The sequence below is a fragment of the Giraffa tippelskirchi genome, chromosome 1 (genome assembly GCF_054371585.1).
Source record: "Giraffa tippelskirchi isolate mGirTip1 chromosome 1, T2T-mGirTip1v1.2.pri, whole genome shotgun sequence".
NCBI lineage: Eukaryota > Metazoa > Chordata > Mammalia > Artiodactyla > Giraffidae > Giraffa > Giraffa tippelskirchi.
Window position 1 is genome coordinate 119,075,112 of NC_137275.1, and position 23,386 is coordinate 119,098,497.

Below are 23,386 nucleotides of genomic sequence, written 5' to 3' on the forward strand. Positions count from 1 at the left end.
TAATTTTCAAACATCTTAGACTGCAACATAGAATAAGCAGTATATTTTACATTGTGATCCAGTTTACAAGAACACATATAAAAAAAAAAGTAGTTTCCTGAAATAATACTGTTTCTAAGAGTGGTATGCTCTGATATTTTCTTTTATTCTATTCTGTTTCATTTGAACAGCTTCTAATCTAATTTAATTTTTACACCACCTAACAGGACACAACTATAATTTGAAAGACAGGGACCAAGAGGTTTTTAGTGGAAGGAGCAACATTTACTCTTTCCTTTAATACTAAAGAGTATGGCATTTTACTCCCTTCCAGTTGGGAAGAATATTCATTTTGTTTCAATAGTGTCATATTAACATTTTTTTTTACTGTTTAAAGTAAAATCTTTTAACATTGTTTTTTTAAAAAAAACCTTTACTCTCTGTTTCTACATTTTACTGGTATTATCCTGACTCACAGTTTTATTTCTTTGTGGCTAATAAATTATATAAGGCCATCCTTATATAGACTGATATAGACAAATATGAAGTCATGTACAGTGTGTTATGTCACCAGAAGCTGTGTTGATTGTGCCCATGGTCTGGATGATTGTGTTCCCCACTGAGACAGGAGAGGGAATAAGATAGTGGGAGGGGTGTTATTGAAAGATCAGAAGCAGGACTCTTGGGTTCTAATTTTAGACATGCAATGTGAGACAGTGACAGTTTCTTCTTCTCTGATCTAAGTCTCTATTCCTTAAATGAGGGAACTGATATAAAATATTTCAAGATAGAGGCTAATTCTAAAGTGCTGTGGTTCTAAGTAAATGATTATTTATTTAAACCAAAGAGAGTTAGTATTATGCTAGTAACAGAACTAGTGGCTTGTATTTGGTAAAAGAGTAACTTTTGATTATTCTAATTATATATTAACATCTAAAATATTAATATCCTTTTGGATTAATAAGAGGACACTTAAACATCAGTGTATGGATTTGTATAAGTGGTGTAGACTAATACATTCTGATAATTATGGTCATTAGCCATAATTAATATTATATGTAAATGCATCTGAAAACATGATAATTTTTCTGTGTTGCTATGCATCTTAGTCTGTTCAGGCTATCGTAACATAGATTGAGTGCCTTATAGACAATAGAAATTTATTTCCCATAGTTCTAGAAGCTGGGAAGTCCAAGGGCAAGGTGCTGACAGGTTTGTGTCTGGTATGAATCTACTTCCTGATTCATATTTGGCCATCTTTTCTCTCTGTACTCACATGGGGAAAGGGGCAAGAGAGCTTTGTGGAGTCTCTTTTATAAGATACTAATCCTATTCATAAGCACTATACACTTATCATTTAATTACCTCCTACAGGCCCCACCTCCTAATACTAATAATTTGGGAGTTAGGATTTCAACATATTGATTTTAGGGGTGCCATGCACCTTGTCTATAGTATTTTAAGTTTAGTGTCTCTTTAATAGATTTTGGTGAATTTTTGAGGAAACTTATTGTAATAATCTTAAATTATATCCAATCCCTTTCTATGTATCAGAAGTAAAGAATGTTTCTTGAATAAATGTGGTCTGTGTTTGCATTTGACTTTATGTTCTGAAATAGTAGCTGAGCCTCGAGTGCTCAGCTGACCCAGAAGACAGCCTTGCCCAGGAGACCTGCAACCTGAGGCAAGTCGGTTAGAATCTTCATTAGCTCTAGTTTTTCATACAGGTAGAAGTAAGGTAAAATAGATACTAGGTACTGAGTTTAAAGTTAAGCTTGGAAAGTAGTCCTGCTTTTTCAAGATAAGTTGGAAAAGAAGAAAAAGTTATTTCAGGTTGATTATATTTTGGTGAGTTTTCCATTATGTTAGCATCAGCTCGTAGAGGAACCAGCTCCTTTCCCTGTTTATGACTCTCAGATGCCTCAATTATTTAAGCAACGTGGAAACTCTCCAGAGAAAAGACGTTGGGGTGAATGTTTTATTCATTGTACTACAGAGATGACTGTGTCAAAACATTAGAATTCAGGGGCTACATACTTCATGATTTGAAATATTCCAAGCAGGTGCATAAATGAAAAGTCATTTTAGTTTAAAAAAAAAAAATGAAGGATTATATAGCTATCTGTCCTTGGGAACTCCTTTCTGGTTGTATAATGTATTTTCTAAAAGAGGTAGGGTATACTGATCGAGAGAAATATCCATCATATTGATTTTTTTTAATTCTCAAATGACCTACAAAGTATGTGAATGCTCACAAGAAATCGCACTGTTTTAGCAAGATCCTAAAAAGTCTACCCTAACTACAATTTTGAGTCTGAGAGCAGAGTTGCCATTAATGCTTATCCTAAAAAATAGTCAGACCATGTTAGTGTTTCTGATTATACATGTGTTTAATATACTCACTGCTCCAACATATTTTGCTTCCAAATCAGGGTCAAATATATTTATCCCAAAGTAGTTCCAGTGTAACCTAATCTAACTTCATTCTAAATGTCTTTGCTTTCTTACTGTGTGGTCTTGATAATTTTTTGTTACTAATAATAGCTAATTGTCCCCATAATTAAGATGCATTTATTTATTTAAAAAAGTTTTATTGTTCATCACTATATATCAGGCATAGAGGATACAGCAGCTAATAAAAAAGGCAGTCTCTGTCCTCAGAGAGCATTCATTCCAGTGGGTGAGATAAATAATAAAGGAGTAAATATATTGTGCGTGGCGGCTACAACTTGTGGGTCTTAAATAACGTAGTTGACTGAGGGCCCCAGTTCTCCTTACTCTGACTTCTGTCACTGCGTTCTTGCTGAGTCTGCCTTTCACAGTCTGCTCTCAGCCAGTGAGGAACCATGACAGTGACCCTAAGGCAGACATGTTGCTGAGAAACACTGGACCTCTTCTGCAGATGACGTTGGCTCGCAGATCTTCCAACAACCTTGCTGAATTTTCCCTGGACTGTCAGGCAGTCTAGAACATATCCATACACTTCCACCTGAGGTCCGTTGGGTCTCTCCCAGCCTTTCTTTGACCTATCTCCCCATTTTCCTAATAAAATTGTTACAGATTTAACTGCATCTTGGCTTCTGCTTCTCAGAGGACCCGGAATAATACATTATGTTAGGAAGTAATAAGGGTTATACATAAAAACAAAAGCACAATACATTATGTTAGGAAGTAATAAGGGTTATAAAGAAAAACAAAAGCACAATAAGGGGTTATATGTGTGCTCTCTTAAGTAAGGGTGGTCAGGGAAGGTCTTAGGCAGAAGTGGCCTGTGAAACAGAAATAGTTGGAAAAAATTCCAGAGTAAAGTAAATTGCTTGAGATTATATTATTAATTAGTGATAAATCAGCAAATAGCTGGCACATTTAAATTCAACTGCTTTTTTATATGCAGTTTATAAGTAAGTGATAAAATGTATGAGAGTATCTATTTAGGTGACAGTTCATATTAGACAATTGACATACATAGAACGAAATACTTCGGAAAGAATGAGGAGAAAGCTCTAGAAACCATAAAATAATGCAATTATTTCTTTTCAGCCTACTTCATTCCCCTTGTTCTTTTAGATTTATTTTACTAGTGCTGCAGCTTCTATACCAAGTCTTCTATACCAAATCAGCAGAATTTACCTTTTTTCCTTCTGACTTTTTCTGGTTCTGTTTCCTGAACTGTCTCCCTCTCCTACACTGTGTATTTCAAAATATTACACAATCCAGAATAATAAGCACATTCATTTTGAATCTGAACTATAACCTCTTAGAAATAGCTCCCCCGCTACCTGTTCTTTGCCCATATACACCAGATCTTCCTGTTGAAATCACATTATATTGAGAAGTCAGGGGAGGTTTGTATCCTGAGTTGAAATCTAGTTCTTTCATTTAAGGAATTTAAATAAGGACACACCTTTTTATTTATCTAATAATACATCATCTTCAGCTATTGAAATTCTATTACAATTTTACAGTTTTGCTTTTTTTCTTAGCTCTGAAAATTTAAACTTTTTAAAGCATTATAATTTTCTAAAAATCCTTTTGTGTATTTGTAAAGTGCTTTGATCAGTTAGTTTGAAATAAATTCCCCTTGCTTGTTCTTTTGGCAAAAGCTTGGCACTCTTCCACTTTTCATAGAAAGTAAACTGCCCTTCTTCCTACAGAACAGAGCATGTGGAGGTTGAAAGTATTTTTCATAAGAAAAGGGGCATTCAAAGCAATACTTAGCTAAGCTTAATAAAAAGCAGTTGTGGCTGAGAAACTGCAATGATGTCATGTAAGTTTTATCTTGCATAAGCAGCAGAGTGAGGAAATTCCAGAATTAATAAGTCTGCTGGTACAGCTGTGCCCTGAGTTGGAAAGTTCAGGATGTACCTTTCAGTCTCTCTCACTGGACGTTTTGCTCCACATCAGCCTTTGTGAAAGCAATTGGCTCTCTCCATTTCCAAGCTGCTAAAAGATTTATAAATGAGTCTATTTAGAAAATGTGAAATTTTAAGTGGATGCAGTAAGTGATCATTTTGACTAAAAATTATTTTCCATATTTGCCTTTTGTAATAACCAATAATTAGTTACTTTAAATTATCAAGTCCTTTCAAATATTGAGTTAAGAAGTGGAAAGTATTAGCCTTGAGAAATGATTGAAGGGAGTGAAGAGTTAAAAGCCAAGAATGAGCACTGGTCTAGTTGTTAATGTAGCTCTAGTATTATCCAGAAAGCAGTTGACCAACTGATCAACAAAAAATTGGCTAAATAAAATAGATATAATTTTATGACCCAGAAGTCTATTGAACAGTATAATACAAATTCTTCTAAAGTTTTGAAAGGTAGAAAATATTTTAATTTAAATGAATGTGTTGGTGTGTTATTACACTAGATGACTTCATTCAGCCTTATGGGTATTAGTGTTTTGTATTTCGGTCCTCTTTATTTCCTCTTCTTTCTCCCTTCTTTGCCCTTACAGGGGAGAGGGGGAAAAAAGATTACATGGTACAGTCCATGGAATTACAAAAAGAGTTGGACATAACTAAAAAAAAATTTCATAATTAAACATGCATATTGCTTGTTTGAAAGTCTGAAAGTTTAGCTTTTTATGATTATGAGTGCCTGAATGACTTCAATGGATGACTCTAAAATTACTCAATTTATAGGTATATTTACCCAAAGTTAATATTAATATGATGGAGATTTTTTATTATTTTGTCTAGTAATAAAATAATTTTAAGGTTGAAGTTATTTCTGAAGGAGAAGTTATGAACTATGAGTTCTTAGAGCATATGTTTTAGATTCAGACTCACCAAGTTCTTGCACTTCGGAGCTAGTATTAAGCTTAGTCACTCTAGTTCCCTGAGGCTCACTTTTCTAACACAAAATGGAGATTATTTATAATACAGTTCTCACAGGATAATCACGAAAATAAAATGATGTTAAAAATACAGGGAATTCCCTAGCAGTCCAGTGGTTAGTACATGGTGCTTTCACTGTGGTGGGCTGGCTTCAGTCCCTAGTTGGGGAACTAAGATCCTACAAATATGTGTGGTATGGTACAGCCAAGATAAATAAATATAATATTTTAAAATACAAGTTAAGTAGCCTTTATTAGGTTTTTTTTCAAAATACTCACTACACAGTTAAGTAGTGAGTATAGTGCCTGGCATTTAGTAGTCCATCAGCAAATGTTATTTTTATTCATTTACTTTTTCTTTTAACCTTTTTTCCTCTTCTGTTTCATTTTCCATATGTACAAATGTGGGTGGAAAAAAATGGCACAGTCTTTCGCTGTTCTGAAAAAGCTATCATATTTCTTTAGACTTAGAAAGATTTAGCTGCTTTTCAGGTCATTGAAAAACCCATTCAAAATTCCTTTCAAATTCTAATTGTGTAGCAACCAGAGTGTGAAATTTGGCATTTCTAAAGGTTTCAGACAGCTGAATTAGAATTAATAGACACTTCCAGGAAAGGAAGAAATACAGTAGTGAGCAGAGGGTTATTCCATTATTTTCTAACCAATTAAAAAAAAAACTTAAAAATTTTTAAATTTTCGTTTATGAAATGGAGAATACTGTTCTATAGCTAACATATTTAATTGCTGATCCCCTTTTGGTGGTTGACAGAGTGGTGACACTGAGCATAGAGTTTAACTATTTTGAGATAATTAAAATAACAAAATTTCAGTGTAATGAAAAATAGTAGCATTTTGAATTGCTAATAAAGAACTAAACCATTTCATCAAAATACATAATAGAATATGACTAATTCTTTTTCTTTTTTAAAAGATTAAACAAAAGCTTAAAGGTTCTCTGATATCTAGAGTTTATTACAGATGCCAACATTGTTATTTTAAAACAGGTAAACGGGGAATTCCCTGGCAGTCCAATGGTTAGGAATCTGTGCTTTCTCTGCCAAGGGCCCAGTTTCAATCTCTGGTCAGAGAACTAAGATCTCACAAGCCTGCTTGGTGTGGCCAAAAAAAAAATTAAAAAAATTAAATAAAAATAAATGAAATGAGTAAACACCAAAACATAAATAAAATTAAAATATCTTAAAGATATATTTTAAATAAAACAAATTCCCTACAATGATAATATGTATAAATAAGATATACTGATATTGTTCCTTTCTAGAGATTGCATTTTTCATAAGCATTTTTTTTTAATTTCTCTGCTTTCAAGATTGAAGATCATCAAAACAACCACCAATTTCAGCATTACATACAGATTGTTTTATAAATATGCAATGTTGCTACATGGCACTTTAATTACTCTGTTGTGCATCCAGTCTCCTAAACTTAGTCTGGTAGGTAGTTTTCTGTGTATGAGACATTTCTTCTCTGATATAAACATCTACCACAGAACTTCTAACTGAATTGAAATGGGAAGAATTGGTATTTATTTCTTTCCAACTCCATGTTGTATGTCCAATCATATTTTAAAATATACCTATAATTTTATATTAATTTGAGTCTTTTATACCAATATTTTCATATATTTATGACAGAAATGTGCTGTATTACTTTCAAATGCTCTTGTCTTCTTCCATTTCTTGTTTTTGTTTTATAGCATATACTCACTTGAGCTTAAGGATTTGAGCAGAATTTAAAGATTCAGCGGAGAAAGCTGCCAATTCAGATTACACACTTTCTCTCTCCCTCATATACATACACTTATTTATATGTCTATTAGCATGTATCTTGTTATTACGCTTCTAAAAACGTATTCATAAAGTTGAACCTAAACAACACACAACATTAGGATTTGTAGAACTTGAATTCCAAGTATACCTTGGTCATGAAAACTACAATAGCATGATGTTCTTTGAGTCATTTTCTCTCCATATCCTTGACTTATTACTAAACAACAATAATAACCCAATTGAACTCTGGAGACTGTCATCTGGAATAATTATCTGATGATTCAAAGCACATTGAAAAATACAAAGCAGTTTCAAAGTTCTAAGAAATTTGAAATTTTAAGAAAGACTATTGAAAAGACTTCATCTAGACAAGTTATTTTATCATGGAAGCTTGTCAGAAAAGTAGAACCCAACCCTTTTCTCCATCAATAATGCTTGTATATCAACTTCTATAGCTTTCATCCCTTAAATAAAACTCTGAATTAATCTAAATATTTTGCACTGTATTTTGATTCTAGATCCATCTAAAAACTTTATTCAGGAATAGCTTATATTAAAGGCAACAAAGATGAAACCCTTTGTTGTCAGTAACTTTTCTGGACTTTCCCAGTGTGGAGACTGGATTGTTTAACCAAGTGGTAACAAGATTATAAGTAAAGACAAGTGAGTTAAAAGTTTTGTTTTTTTTTTTTAAATAAGATGTTGAATTGTTTATTAGACTTTGATCTGAGATTGAAATTAAATGCCATAAAAGGAAAATTGCTAAATTGCTATTAAATTATTGCTACGAATGAAGAGTGTTAGTGGCTTTGCCAATAAGTAGAATAATAATACAGCAACATTTATATTCAGAGGTTTTTGTCACACATACAACTTTCTTTTATAGGTCTTCTGATTCTGGTATGGTGGTATCCTCTGTAGGTTCAGTTGTTATAACTATAGGAATATTCTCAGATATCCATCCCTTCGGAGTCCTATTAAAGGACCGTCTGCCAGAAAGAGGATTGGCAAAGGCCATGAACCTGGGATCTGTTAGAAGTAGTAGGTCAAAATCTGGAACCTTGAATTTAACCATTTTTGATGCTTTTTCAAAACCTCCAAATGGGGTGGCAACTCTGTGAGGAGTGAAAAGAAAAAGAATAAATTAATATTCAAGTTTATTTGCTAGAAAATAGAAAACAATTTAATGCATGATCTTTTGGGCATGTTGTTGTGTTATATTCTTAGTAGGGTTTCAGTTTTTGACCTCTGAAATAAGAGTTTCCATTCAAGGACCATGCCTTTATGATAAAACAGATATTTGATAATGAATTTGTGTAAAGACCTTTTGTTTGTACTCTTAGTTTTGGACTGAACTCTTCTGTTCCCTGGACACTGAGTCATCACAAACATTTCTTGCCTTCCTGCCTTTGCTAATAGTGTTACACTTGCTTATTTCCTCTGGGGGAGAAAAAAAAAAGGTATTTCCTTTGTGCTCCTCTCCACCTGTATATATACTGTGGCCTTTAAATTTTAACTTCCCCCTAATTACCCCAAGCTTTCACTCCCTTTCTTAACCAAATTCCTAAGGAATTGACTGTTTTATGTTAGTCTTATAGTGCATCTATTAATAATATGGCATGTGGTATTGTCAGCTTCTATTTTTCAGAATATGATTTGGTTTGGTTCATCTGTGAATTATAAATTCTTTGAGGGTAAGGAATATATCTTTGCATCTTTCTAGCTCTGCCTCAAAACATCAAAATCCTTCTACTCATCTGAAGAAAGTCCACCTTCCTTATCTTGGCATTCAAGATGTCATATAACAGTCTAGCTTTCTTTGATTTAGCCATTAATTATTCATCCAGTGCCAGTCACATTTCTAAATGCTGGACATATGGCAGTGGGCAATGTAGTCAGAGTGTAAGGTTTTATATTTCTAGTGAAGTAGATAGACAAAAAAATAAACATGTAAGTTAACTAGTTTTTAATAAAATTTTTAATAAAACACTAAACATACAGACAAACATCCAGTAATAAAAGCTATGACAAATTTAAAATAGGGTGATATAATAGAGCATAACTGAATGACTAAATAGGGAGAAAAGATTTCTCTGAAGAGGTGACATTTAAACTGCCATCTGAAGATCAGAAGTTAGCCATGAACAATATAACAGAAGCACTTCAGCATTTCAGATAGAGTAGCTAATGCAAAGAATCTAAGGCAGAAATAATGTTGACCTTTTCAGAAATGAAAGAAAGCCTGTGTTTCTAGACAGGTAAGTGAGGGGGGTGGTAGAAGGGAGAGAGGACAGAGGGGTAGATTGTGTGGAATTTTGCCCAATAAGGACATGGATTTCATTCTAAGTGTGAAGGGAAGCCATTGAAAACTGAAAAAGGTCAGTTTTCATTCCATTCCCAAAGGCAATGCCAAAGAATGTTCAAACTACCACACAATTGCACTCATCTCACATGCTAGTAAAGTAATGCTCAAAATTCTCCAAGACAGGCTTCAGCAGTACATGAACTGTGAACTTCCAGATATTCAAGCTGGATTTAGAAAAAACAGAGGAACCAGAGATCAAATTGCCAGCACTTGCTGAATCATAGAAAAATTAAGAGAATTCCAGAAAAACATCTAATTCTGCTTCATTGACTACGCTAAAGCCTTTGACTGTGTGGATCACAACAAACTGTGGAAGATACTGCAAGAGATGGGAATACCAGACCACCTTTTCTGCCTCCTGCGAGACCTGTATGCAGGTCAAGAAACAACAGTTAGAACCGGACATGCAACAACAAAGTGGTTCCAAATTGGGAAAGGAGTATGTCAAGGCTGTATGTTGTCACCTTGCTTATGTAACTTCTATGCAGAGTACATCATGTGAAATGCCGGGCTGGATGAAGCACAGCCCAAATCAAGATTGCTGGGAGAAATATCAATAATCTCAGGTATACAGATGACACCAGCCTTATGGCACAAAGTGAAGAGGAACTAAAGAGCCTCTTGCTGAAGGTGAAAGAGGAGAGTAAAAATGCTGGCTTAAAACTCAACATTCAAAAAACTAAGATCATCTCATCTGGTCCCATCACTTCATGGCAAATAGATGGGGAAACAGTGGAAACAGTGACAGACTTTATTTTCTTGGGCTCCAAAATCACTGCATATGGTGACTGCAGCCAAGAAATTAAAAGATGCTTGCTCCATGGAAGAAAAGCTATGACCAACCCAGACAGCATATTTAAAAGCAGAGACATTACTTTGCCAACAAAGGTCCATCTAGTTAAAGCTTTGTTTTTCCCAGTAGTCATGTATGGATGTTAGAGTTGGACCATAAAGAAGGCTGAGCACCAAAGAATTGATGCTTTTGAACTGTGGTGTTGGAGAAGACTCTTGAGAGTCCCTTGGACTGCAAGAATATCAAATCAGTCAATCCTCAAGGAAATCAGTCCTGAATACTCATTGGAAGGTCTGACCCTGAAGCTGAATCGCCAATACTTTGGCCACATGATGAGAAGAGCTGACCCATTAGAAAAAAGACCCTGATGCTGGGAAAGATTGAAGGTGGGAGGAGAAGGGAATGACAAGAGACGAGATGCTTGGATGGCATCACCGACTTAATAGACATGAGTTTGAGCAAGCTCCAAGAGATGGTGAAAGACAGGGAATCCTGGTGTGCTGCAGTCTATGGCATCGCAAAGAGTTGGACAGGACTGAGCAACTGAACATCAAAAACAGGAGTGGTATAACCTGAGAAAATTTTAATAAAGATTACTCTGGTACCTGTTACTGTGTGAACAAGTATAGGGGGACAAGAATGAAAGAAGAGGAGATATGGCACCAATTCAGGTGAGAAATGATGGCAGCTTGGATTTCAGGTGTTTTCCTTGAAGAATTGGGTGGTTTCAGGATGTGTTCTACAGGTAGGGTCTACAGGATATGCTGACAAATTGGATGAAAATTGTGAGGGAAATGTAAAAATCAAGGATTATTCCTCGGTTTCGAGTTTCAGTAGCTTGCTGGTAGAAGGCAAGGAGGAACAGGTTTGGTGTGTGTGTGTGTGTGGAAAAAAATGACTTTGACATCGGAGTGGAAAGGTCGATCCTGCTAGTTTTACCCTATACACTTTCATGTAGTCTTTCTTCCAGTCAAACTGATATACTGCTTGCTCTTCTCCTTGTTGGAGAAGGAAATGGCAACCCACTCCAATATTCTTGCCTGGAGAATCCCATGGACGGAGGAGCCTGGTGGACTGCAGTCCATGGGGTCACGAAGAGTTGGACACGACTGAGCGACCTCACTTTCACTTTTCACTTTCATGCATTGGAGAAGGAAATGGCAACCCACTCCAGTGTTCTTGCCTGGAGAATCCCAGGGACGGGAGAGTCTGGTGGGCTGCCCTGTCTGGGGTCGCACAGAGTCGGACACGACTGAAGTGACTTAGCAGCAGCGGCAGCGGCAGCTTCTCCTTGTGCTGTCCAACGTCATTGCATTTACTCACTCATTTTCCTCTGCCTGGAGTGCTCTGACTGTCATTACTAACATTTCTAAATCCCCTTTAAGTTTTAAGTATGTTCTTTAAGTAACTTATACTTAAGTATTTGATATTTAATTTTATTCTTGAAGCTTTCCCTGATCTCCCACAGCCAAAAATAAACTCTTTCTCTCCTAAGTTTCCATGAACCCTATTTTTCCCTCCCTGTAACCTCATTTTCCATCTTTCATTATATTCAATAGTCCGTCTGCCTAATTTCTTATCAGACTACACTCCAAGAGGACTGGAATTCTCTCTGATATATCTTTGTATCTTGCTCAGTATACGTAATTGTTTAATGTATTTTGCCTAGACGATCCTCATAAACATTTGGACAATGGAATTGGCAGGACTATAAATTCTCCAGTATTGTGGAGATCATTTTAAAGCCTAAAAGAGATCTGATTTTCTTTGAAGCTCAATCATCTGTGATCTTTTCTTGAATATCTTAATTTCTGGATGATAATAGTAAGGGACTATGGAGTCTAGTAAAGTAAGGAGGAAATGAATGATGGACTTTGAAAAATGAGATGGCTTTGATGTGTGGAGTTGAAGCATTATTGAAATAAACAATAAATGAACAAATTAAAGATAAGGTATGGTAGTGAGATGCTTGAAGTTTAGATTTTGAAGATGATGCAGATATTGGTGGGCTTCCCTGGTAGCTCAGTGGTAAAGAATCTGCCTGCAATGCAGGAGACCCGGGTTCGATCCCTGGGTTGGGAAGATCCCTTGGAGGAGGGTCTGGCAACCCACTCCAGTATTCTTGCCTGGAGAATTCCATGGACAGAGGAGCCTGGTGGGCTACAGTCCATGAAGTCACATAGAGTCAGACATGACTTGAAGTGACTAAGCAGCAGCAGCAGCAGCATAGATATTGGTAATGGCAAACTTTAAGGAAAAGTCAATAGTGACTAAGATGGGATTGAGAGAGAGATCCTTTAAAACAACACAGTCAAGGACTTAAAAGGGCTGAGAGTTCAGTGAATCATTTAAGCCACCAAAAAGTGATGACAGGAATAGTCCTGGGGAAAAAGATTGAGAGCCAGATAAAATCTTCAGTGTCCACAGGGTAGATAGGTGACCTCAGTGATGGCTATAGCACATGTAACTGTGTCATATATTGGATTGGGCAAAAATTTCGCTCCTTTAGGGTTTCCATAAGATGTTACAGAAAAACCTGAAAGAATGCAGGTTTGGGCCAATGCAATAGTAGTATAGAATCTCATGTCTTGCTGTTTGTGCTTATTAGCTCAGTCGTGTTCGACTCTTTGCAACCCCTTGGACTGCGGCATGCCAGGCTCCTCTGTCCATGGGGATTCTCCAGGCAAGAATACTGGAGTGGGTTGCCATGCCCTTCCCCAGGGGATCTTCCCAACCTAGGGATCGAACCCAGGTCTTCCACATTCCAGGCAAATTCTTGACCATAAGTGAAAGTGTCAGTCACTCAGTTGTGTCTGCTCTTTTCTATCCCATGGACTGTAGCCTGCCAGGCTCCTCTGCCCATGGAATTCTCCAGGCAAGAATACTAGAGTGGGTAGCTATTCACTTCTCCAGGGGATCTTCCTGAACTGGGGATTGAACCAGGATCTCCTGCATTGCAGGCAGATTCTTTGAGCCACCAGGGAAGCTCATGTCTTATTGCCCCATAATTTTCTTGTCTTCTAGTGTTTTTGTTTTTTTCTGAATAAGAACAGTATGTTTTACTTTCTGTTGCATCTTTTCTCAAGATGGCTGGCCTCTTACAATATTTCCCCAAATCGCTGTGGAAAATACGGATAACAACGGATCACTGAGTAATGCAGTAACCTCCATCTAATGCAGGATTTCAGCGATCATATCAGTATAGACTTTCATGTCCAGGACCTAAAACCATTACTCTGGAGGTGAGAGAGATTGGTTAGGAAAAGAACTTTAAGAATTTAAATTATCAGTCAGGTGCTTTATGATCATTAAACTTCAGAAGGCATAGTAATAATGAAACCTAATATTTATCAAGAGAGTGCTGTGCACCTGCTCTGTTAGTATGGAAATCACCTTGTGATCTTGTTAAGCTACAGATGCTAATTCAGTCAATCTAGTGTGTGTCCTTTGGAGAAGGCAATGGCAACCCACTCCAGTACTCTTGCCTGGAAAATCCCATGGACAGAGGAGCCTGGTAGGCTGCAGTCCATGGGGTCGCTAAGAGTCGGACACGACTGAGCGACTTCACTTTCACTTTTCACTTTCATACATTGGAGAAGGTATCGGCAACCCACTCCAGTGTTCTTGCCTGGAGAATCCCAGGGACAGCGGAGCCTGGTGGGCTACTGTCTATGGGGTCACACAGAGTTGGACACGACTGAAGCGACTTAGCAGCAGCAGTATGTGTCCTGAGATTTTTCATTTCTAACCAGTTCCCAGGTGATGCCAGCACAACTGGTCTCACCACACTTTGAGTACCAAGGCTTTACATGATTGTCTCATTAAATTCTCAAGACAACTATTTGAGTTGATTATTTTTCTATGCTCTTTTAATAGATGAAACTGAAACACAAATAGTTAAATGACTTACCCAATGTCACCCACCTAATAAGGTATAGAGTCAGAATGTAAACCCAGGTATTCAGACTCACTGAAGCCTGCTCTTCTATACTACCATATGTTGTACTTCTTAGACACAATTCTTAAGGAGTATTGGGCCTTCTGAGATCATTTCTAAGTAGAGCAGTATATTGAGGAATCACATGTGTTATATAAGTGAGTGATTTAATGTCCCATATTTTGTCATTTGATTTAGTGGATTGAAGAGTCATTAAGAGTCAAATTTGACTCACTGCATAAGTAAAACTTCATATTCTTGGATGTTCAAGATGTCCACGACAATGTTTTGTCATTTTGGAAGTTTACCATTATAAACCTATAGTTAGTTCATTTGTTGGTTCATTCATTTACTCATATAAAAAATTGTGTGTGTGTGTGCTAAGTTGCTTCAGTTGGATCTGACTCTTTGCAACACCATGGACTATAGCCTGCTAGGCTCCGCTGTCCATGGAATTCTCCAGACGAATACTGGAGTGGGTTGCCATTTCCTCCTCCAGGGGACCTTCCTGACCCAGGGATCAAACCCGCATATCCTGTGTCTCCTGCATTGACAGGCAGGGTCTTTACCACTAGCGCTACCTGGGAAACCCAATTATATCTAGTATGCTATGAATTTGAAGATGGAGAGATTGTAGTAGGTCTTAATTTCAATAAATTCACAAACAAGAAAAGAGTGAAATATAAAAGGGGCGTGGGGGAACACATCATGGACTAAGATAGTTACTTTAAGGGAACATTTTCCTGAATACAGAGGAACTTAAGGTAAAATTTAGAGCCTGGAATCTGGTCTAAATACTTTTGTAGGGCACAGTGCAAAATGAAAACTCAGGACTGTTTGTTTAAAGCTTGTTAGGAATTTCAAACATTAAAACAAAACTTTAAATCAGCTATGGCCTTTTTAATCGTGGGGCCCCCTGCAATTGCACAAGCCACACATTCAAGGGACTATAAGAGTATATTGTTATCCATTGGATACAAGAGGCTGGAGTTGAACATTATCAGATTTAGGCTGAATTTGGTCAATTAACCTTATATTTATTAATTCCAAAAATCACTTTTATTCTTTTATTTATTTTTTCTGAATTAAATGAAGAAAGAAATGTTCCTCTGCCACTGAAATCCAGTATTTGAGTTTGGTATTTAGTGCACTAGCTTTTCTCTTTTCATTCAGTATGTTTTGTTTTTCCCTCCCAATTTGTGGGCCATTTTCTTCTGTAAATGAAAACATTCCCGTCCATTTCATCACCCATCTCCTACCTCCTACCACTTATCCAGTGAAAGATTGTTGTTTGAAAAGCAGAATTTTCTTTTCTTTGGCACCATTTGAGACTGTATCCTGTTTGTTTAAATTTTTATTGCCTTCGGATACAAAGTAAACTTTTTAACAGAAATGTTAAGCATTCAAAATGAGAGACTATTTGTAAGATTTTTAAGATCTCTGAAAATAGTTTCAAGTTTTATTCAGTTAGAAAAGCAAAAAATTCCACTGAAAGATTTGGAATATTCTACTAAAAAATAACTGTGCATCTCTGTAATTCCCATAATATAATTTCTTTGAACACAGATCTGACTTATAATGATTTTTTACACTTTGTCATCTATGTAGTGACTAACGAGATTGTTTGGAGCAACACATAAACTAATATCAACCTTCACATTAGAAATCAATATTAAAATTGCTTTTTAAAATGTTGGAGATGATCTTATAACAGTGATAGTTTGTGAACCATAGCCTTCATTTTTATCCTAAAAATGTACCATATTAGTAATACTGCAAAAATGAGTCTTTGCCTAGGCAGCGATATTATATATTGCTTTTAGGTTTTTTTTTTTTTCCTACCAGAGGATTCAGTTCTCTATACTGTGATATAACAGCCTTTGCATTGCATGCTGAATGTCATCCAGGGTAATTGAATTACCTGTTAAAGCTCCTGTAATCAGGCAATTCTGCCTTTCCTTCAGGCTTGAAAAATTTAGGGTATAAAGCCTCTAAAAGCTCCGGATCATTGCTAATGGCCTGTTCCCAGGGCGACTGGTAGTACTTAGGGACAGCTGTGGTGTTGAATCTTTCAGGAGGAATTTCCTTCAGTGGTCCAGAATATCCTTTGGAAAAATATTGCAAGAATAAGTAAACACAGAGTACCTGAGAGTTACTAAATTCCACCTAGCATTTTACCATCTTTAATTTTTCATGCAGGGGTAAATTTATGCTGAATGCATTCTTTTTATGATCTCTCAGAAAAGAGTAATCTGACAGTGTTAGACATTTTTAAATCCCTTTAAATTTATGGAATTTTCAAAAGACACCATTTAGTGTTTCATGTTACCAAATTATACAGTTAGTTTCTTCCTTGACTATCATAGTATATATTTGTTCAGTGAAACTATTAACTTAATTGTACACCTTATATTAATTTATACTAGGCCTTATATACCACAGTTACTGCATTAATTTAGAAACTAGGTTCTGGGGAAATATCAATAAAGACAGAATCTCCCTCCCCTGGGAGCTGATTCTTTATAGGTAATGTTCAGGTGTTGACTACCTAAAATTGCTGCGTGCTTACATGCGGCTAAGTTGCTTCAAGTTGTGTCCGACTCTTTGTACCTCAGCCCGCCAGACTCCTCTGTCCATGGAATTCTTTAGGCAGGAATACTAGAGTGGGTTGCCATGCCTTCCTCCAGGGCATCTCATGACCCAGGGATCAAACCCATGTCTCTTATGTCTCTGCATTGGCAAGCAGCTTTTTTTTTACTACTAGTGCCACCTGGGAAGCCCAATTTTTTTTTTTTCGTCCTTGCATGTGGGATCTTAGTCCCTGACCAGGAATCGAACCAGTGCCTACTGCTTTGGAAGTGCAGAGTCTTAACCACTAGACTGTCAGGGAAGTCTTAAGAATACTGGAGTGGGTAGCCATTCCCTTCTCCAGGGGAATCTTCCCAATCCAGGGATCGAACCCAGATCTCCCACACTGCAGATGCATTCTTTACCTTCTGAGCCATCAGGGAAGCCTGAACAGTGCTGAGTGGCCTGTAAAACGTTCAAGCTTCAAAATGGTGAAGTAGCTTGTTTCCACTGTCTCCATCAGGCCCTTATTATTCCCTGATGTGTCTATCCTTTGTTTACTTCATTCCTGAGGATTTCTAACTTAACTTTTCCAGCTTCCAGTCTTACCTCCTCAATTTATTCTTCTCACATGAGCTGGAAATTTTCTGTAAGTATCATTTAAAAATCACACAATTCCTGGCATAAATGTGAAACCATTTTCACATACATTAAGTGACATTCTTCAGTCTTCAAAGGCAGAACTGTTTCCGGCTATACTACCTTACTACCTAGTTATCTCTTTTAAATAATTCTCTCTTCTACCATATCAAAACCTCTACTATACAATCACTCCTTAGGTTTCTGTGGTGCTCTTTTCCTTCTCTTAAAATGTTTTCTATTTTATTATGTTGAACCATGCCTGTCCTTTCTATACAGTAAAAATTAGCTTCTCTTTTCCAAAAACTCTTGATAATTCCACCAGTAGGCAGCTCTTTGTTTTTAGTAATTTAATTTTCTTCTGATTGTCTCCAGTATCAAATGGCAGTGTCTTCAGTAGGCTGCTTTACTCTGCTTAGGAAGTTTAATTTATATATTTGGTTTTAATTGTGACCTACATATTGATGATTCCAAGGTTTGTTTTTTATCTTGATGCCCTTCTATTCGGCCACCTATTACATTCGTCCAAATTACTATTCCCCTGACACCCTTTATAATCTGTCTAGACCTACATGCAGCCGTTTTCCGATACATTCTGCTTCTTTCCATATACTGATCATCTTAGCAAATGTTATCACTATTCTTAGATGTCTAAGACAGAAGCACTGTCCTAAACAATCTTTCATTCCCACAACAAATCACTAAGTATTACCAGCTGTACTTAAGGATTTCTTAAACAGGCTTCTCAACTTTGCAGTTTTTGAATCACCATGGGCACCTACTTAAAATGTTGATAATGGATTCTTCCCTCCAGAGACAGGAGGTCTCAGATATGGCTTACCCATTTAATGCAAGTGATTTGCAGACAGAACACTGGGAAGTAACTGTTCTAGCAAATTCTTTCCTTTTCATTTCCGTACCTGGTTCAGGCCCTGTGTGTTTCTTGCCTGGGCTTTCACAGTAGCCTTTGCTAAATTCGGATAATCTATAGTTTGTACTCTGAATTTGTTGTACTTTTCAACTCATCAACCAAGAAGGAAGGACCCATTACTCTTACTTCATTGCAAGCCATCTGATAACCTTGAAACTCTCCCTTTTCTTAGTCTATATTACAGACATGCCCTAATATTTAATAATTGAATATTTAAACTTTAAGTAGCTATATAAATTTATACTTCCAACGTTTCTCTCTCTATATATATATATATATTTGTATATATGTATGTGTTTTTGTATAAATATATATAGATTGTTCTCGATAGTAAATAAAATATACATATGATATTAAAGTTTGTATGGCAGAGAGAAAATGAGACTACAAATATAGCATGGACATTTGTCCTGTGTCCCTGTCTATGAAGTGCTTGGGGGTAGAACTTTTTTATTCTTTTTGAAATTTCATAGTTTATAATCAGTTTAGCTGCTCAGTCATGTCTGACTCTTTGCGACCCCATGGACTGCAGCATGCCAGGCTTCCCTGTCCATCACCAGCTCCTGGAGCTTGCTCATCATGTCCATCAGGTTGGTGATGCCATCCAGCCATCTCATCCTCTGTCATCCCCTTCTCCTCCTGCCTTCAATCTTTCCCAGCATCAGGGTCTTTTGCAGTCAGTTCTTTGCATCAGGTGGCCAAAGTATTGGAGCTTCAGCTTCAGCATCAGTCCTTCCAATGAATATTCAGGACTGATTTCCTTTAGGATGGACTGGCTGGATCTCCTTGCTGTCCAGGGGACTCTCAAGAGTCTTCTTCAACAAAACAGTTCAAAAGCATCAATTCTTCAGTGCTCAGCCTTCTTTATGGTCCAACTCTCACATCCATACATAACTACCGAAAAAGCCATAGCTTTGACTAGATGGACCTTTGTTGACAAAGTAATGTCTCTGCTTTTTAATATGCTGTCTAGGTTGGTCATAACTTTTCTTTCAAGGAGCAAGCATCTTTTAATTTCATGGCTGCAGTCACCATACATAATCATATGTAGTGATTTTGGAGCCCAAGAAAATAAAGTCAGCCACTGTTTCCACTGTTTCCCCATCTATTTGCCATGAAGTGATGGGACCGGATGCCATGATCTTAGTTTTTTAATGTTGAGTTTTAAGCCAGCTTTTTCACTCTTCTCTTTCACCTTCACCAGGAGGCTCTTTAGTTCCTCTTCACTTTCTGCCATAAGGTGATGTCATCTGCATATCAGAGGTTATTGATATTTCTCCCGGCAATCTTAATTCCGGCTTGTGCTTCATCCAGCCTGGCATTTCACATGATGTACTCTGCATAGAAGTTAAATAAGCAGAGTGACAGTATACAGCCTTGATGTACTCCTTTCTCAATTTTGAACCAGTCTGTTGTTCCATATCCAGTTCTAACTGTTGCTTCTTGATCAGCATACAGATTTCTCAGGAGGCAGGTAAAGGGGTCTAGTATTCCCATCTCTTTAAGAATCTTCCACAGTTTGTTGTGATCCACACAGTCAAAGACTTTAGAGTAGTCAATGGAGCAGAATTAGATGTTTTTCTGGAATTCTCTTGTTTTTTCTATGATCCAGCAAATGTTGGCAATTTGATCTTTGGTTCCTCTGCCTTTTCTAAATCCAGCTTGACCATCTGGAAGTTCTTGGTTCGTGTACTGTTGAAGGTGAGCTTGGAGAATTTTGAGCATTACTTTGCTAGCATGTGAAATGAGTGTGATTGTGCGAGAGTTTGAACATTCTTTGGCATTACCTTTTTTAGGGAATGGAACGAAAACTGACCTTTTCCAACCCTGTAGCCACTGCTGAGTTTTCCAAATTTGCTGGCATATTGAGTGCAGCACCTAACAGCTTCATCTTTTAGGATTTGAAATAGGTCAGCTGGAATTCCATCACCTCTAGTAGCTTTGTTCATAGTGATGCTTCCTAATGCCCACTTGACTTCACACTTCAGGTTTCCTGGTTCTAGGTAAGTGATCACAGCATTGATTCATAATAATCGATGGTTATTGATTCATAATAAAAAGTTTAACTTAGTAATGGAAGTACCAGATTGAATCAATGTAAACTTTTCTATATGTCTTCTCTTTCCTATTAAAAAACCTTACCATTCCACACATTAGATAGCAGGAGGTTGCAGTATAGTGGTTGGAGCTAAAAATATATATACATAGTCTATTATGTATTAAGTATATAAAGATGGGTAAGGAAAGGATGAATTTTAACTCAGTATTTTATTGTATATTAGGGACTATACTCACATTATCACATTTAATTTTCACAACAACCATGTGCAGTGAGATTTATTTTCTTTATTTTACAGATTGAAGAAACAGACTCAAAAGAGATTTATTTTCATTCTCAGCACAGTAGTAAAGTGGGCATGGATGAAAGGATCCAGCAGCTTTATTGGATCCAGCACTTTATCTCCACAGTGGAGACTGGACTTACTTTTGCCTTACCTGATCACAAATTATGGGGGAAGGATAAAGATTTATTATTTCTTTAAATATAAAGTAAGAATAATTTGATTTTGCTCATTTAAGAGCAATGGAAAAATGATGGGATGTTGACTGTGTTTGGCACCCAGGACACCTCCATGAAGGTCCTTGTTCTGCAGGGCATCCATCAGCTTTTACCCTTCACCCTTATTCACTTTTGCTTCTGAGCTTGGCTGTACAAACTTTCACTTTCATTTGATAATATAAATACAGTTAATTTTACCATTTGAGAGACTACCAGTAATTAAATACTAAAGGAGAGAGAACATTGAGGGAACACATGTTTTTATTATGGAGTATTGAAAAAAAGGGTAAACTTCTGCCACTACAGTGTGTTTTTATTAAAAGAGGGCTTGATGAATTTAGATTCATTTAGGGATGGATCATTTACTGGACTATTTTCTTAAAATCCCAGCATACCATCTTTAGTAACAGCTGTAATATGTTGAACCACTAATTTGGAGTTTTTTTCCTATTCTCAGTTGTCCATGTATACACTCATATTAAAAGAAAATCTGTTCAACTAAAAAAAAAAAAAAAAGGAGATCGCAGGTTGAACCCAGACCCATCAGATTCTAAAGTTTGTTTTTGCCACATGAGCTTAATGTTGTATGTGTAGAACCTGTTGCTTGCTCTTCTGTCATAAAAAAAAAGCTATTTGAAAACTATTTGAGAATTTTATTACAATTTTATTACAGTTTTCTTGCGGAAAAACTTAAAGGTATTTGCTTTAAATTATTTTGGAAAGATATTGTCTAAGTAGGGGAGATAGTTTTTCTGATTTAATATTTCAAAATCTAACAATACTTCAAATAGCATGTACTGGTTTGAATAAACATTTACTTATTTTTTGGACTTCCCTCATAGCTCAGTGCGATAGCACCCCACTCCAGTACTCTTTTGCCTGGAGAATCCCATGGACCGAAGAGCCTGGCAGGCTTCAGTCCACGGGGTCGCTAAGAGTCGGACACAACTGAGTGACTTCACTTTCACTTTTCCCTTCCATGCACTGGAGAAGGAAATGGCAACCCACTCCAGTATTCTTCCTGGAGAATCCCAGGGACGGCGGAGCCTGGTGGGCTGCCGGCTATGGGGTCGCACAGAGTCGGACACGACTGAAGCGACTTAGCAGCAGCAGCAGCAGCATAGCTCAGTTGGTAAAGAATCCACCTGCAATGCAGGAGACCCCAGTTCGATCCCTGGATTGGGAAGATCCCCTGGAAAAGGAAAAGGCTACCCACTCCAGTATTCTGGTCTGGAGAATTCCACGGACTGTATGTATACTCCATGGGGTCGCAAAGAGGCGGACACGACTGAGCAACTTTCACTTTCACTTTACTTATTTTTTAATATAATAAACAAATATACAGTATTAGAGGATTGCATTTAAAGCCCTGGAAGAGAGCAGAAAATAACAAAAGCAATCTTCACAAGGTCACTCACATGAGACATCTGTGAATTTGGTATCAGAGCTGGATTTAATTCTTGATCAGTCAGTGTTGGCTTCTAGCTATTCACAACCTCAAGTTCTTAATTTGTAAAATGAGGGTTATAATAACTGTCATAATTATTATTAAAGAAGATAAATACATATAATAGTATTTCATAAATTACACAGTTCTATACAAATAGGATTTCAATATAATTGCGAACAAAATTTTTAGTATAATAAGCGATTGCCAACAAAAGCTATGGGCCATCTGAAAGAACATAAGGCTCCTGTAAATGTGTTACTAAACTCCTCTAGGTCTAATCTTTACATTTGTCCTGAACTTATCTACAAAATAGGTACATAATGTGAAAAGCTGTATCATTCAGACACCATTTACTAAAGAATCCAAGTGACTTGAGTCATATATTTCTGTGCATAGCAGTCTTATTATTCTGTTTGTAAGGGGGTTAGTTACCTGGTGCAATGCTCTCTGGATTTGGGGGACTCCGTGGGTCTGGGGTGTTAGGAGGAGTAAACGGCGCTTGCTGTGAACCGCTTTCCAAGTTGCTTCCACCCAGTTGCTCATTCTGCATGGCAGTGTTGTGCTGTATGTGATCAAAAGTAAACTCAACTGAAAACTCAAAAATATACACTAATAGGACATATCATATGTGCAAGACTTCATTTGTATACTTGGAATTTAAATATAATGCCAATTCATTGTTACATACTGCTCAATAATTTATATGGTACCTAGTTGAGCAACTGAATGAGAAATTTTACTGCTATCAATCTAAACCCTGTTTTATGATGACAACCTACTTAATAATAATTAATTAAGCCTTACTGTGTACCAGGCACTGTGTCCATGGCTTCAGATCAATTATCTAATTTACTATTCACAACATATCCATAAGATAAATCTATTTAATTTTTAAGTCTTTACTGATTTAATATCATATAGCATACTCGCCAAACATGCATTGTCATTGTTACACATAGTCATTGTTACATTATTAGTTTGCTTATACTTGAGATTTAATTATATTCTTTAATATGACTTGTTTTAAAGTTTAATCTGAAAT

General features: G+C 36.7%; 1 protein-coding gene across 2 annotated transcripts in view; it reads right to left on the reverse strand.

Annotated features, from left to right (window-relative positions):
• Positions 1-2,549: 2,549 nt before the first annotated feature.
• MYOZ2 (myozenin 2) overlaps positions 2,550-23,386 on the reverse strand; it is a 41,844-nt gene continuing 21,007 nt past the window's right edge. For both annotated transcript variants that reach the window (XM_081493262.1, XM_081493271.1), the window contains 3 exons: positions 22,777-22,906; positions 16,118-16,301; positions 2,550-8,216 (listed from right to left, as the gene is read on the reverse strand). In XM_081493262.1, the coding sequence (XP_081349388.1) occupies positions 7,982-8,216; positions 16,118-16,301; positions 22,777-22,906 (549 nt within the window). In that variant the 3' untranslated portion in view covers positions 2,550-7,981. The remainder of the gene's footprint in view (positions 8,217-16,117; positions 16,302-22,776; positions 22,907-23,386) is intronic.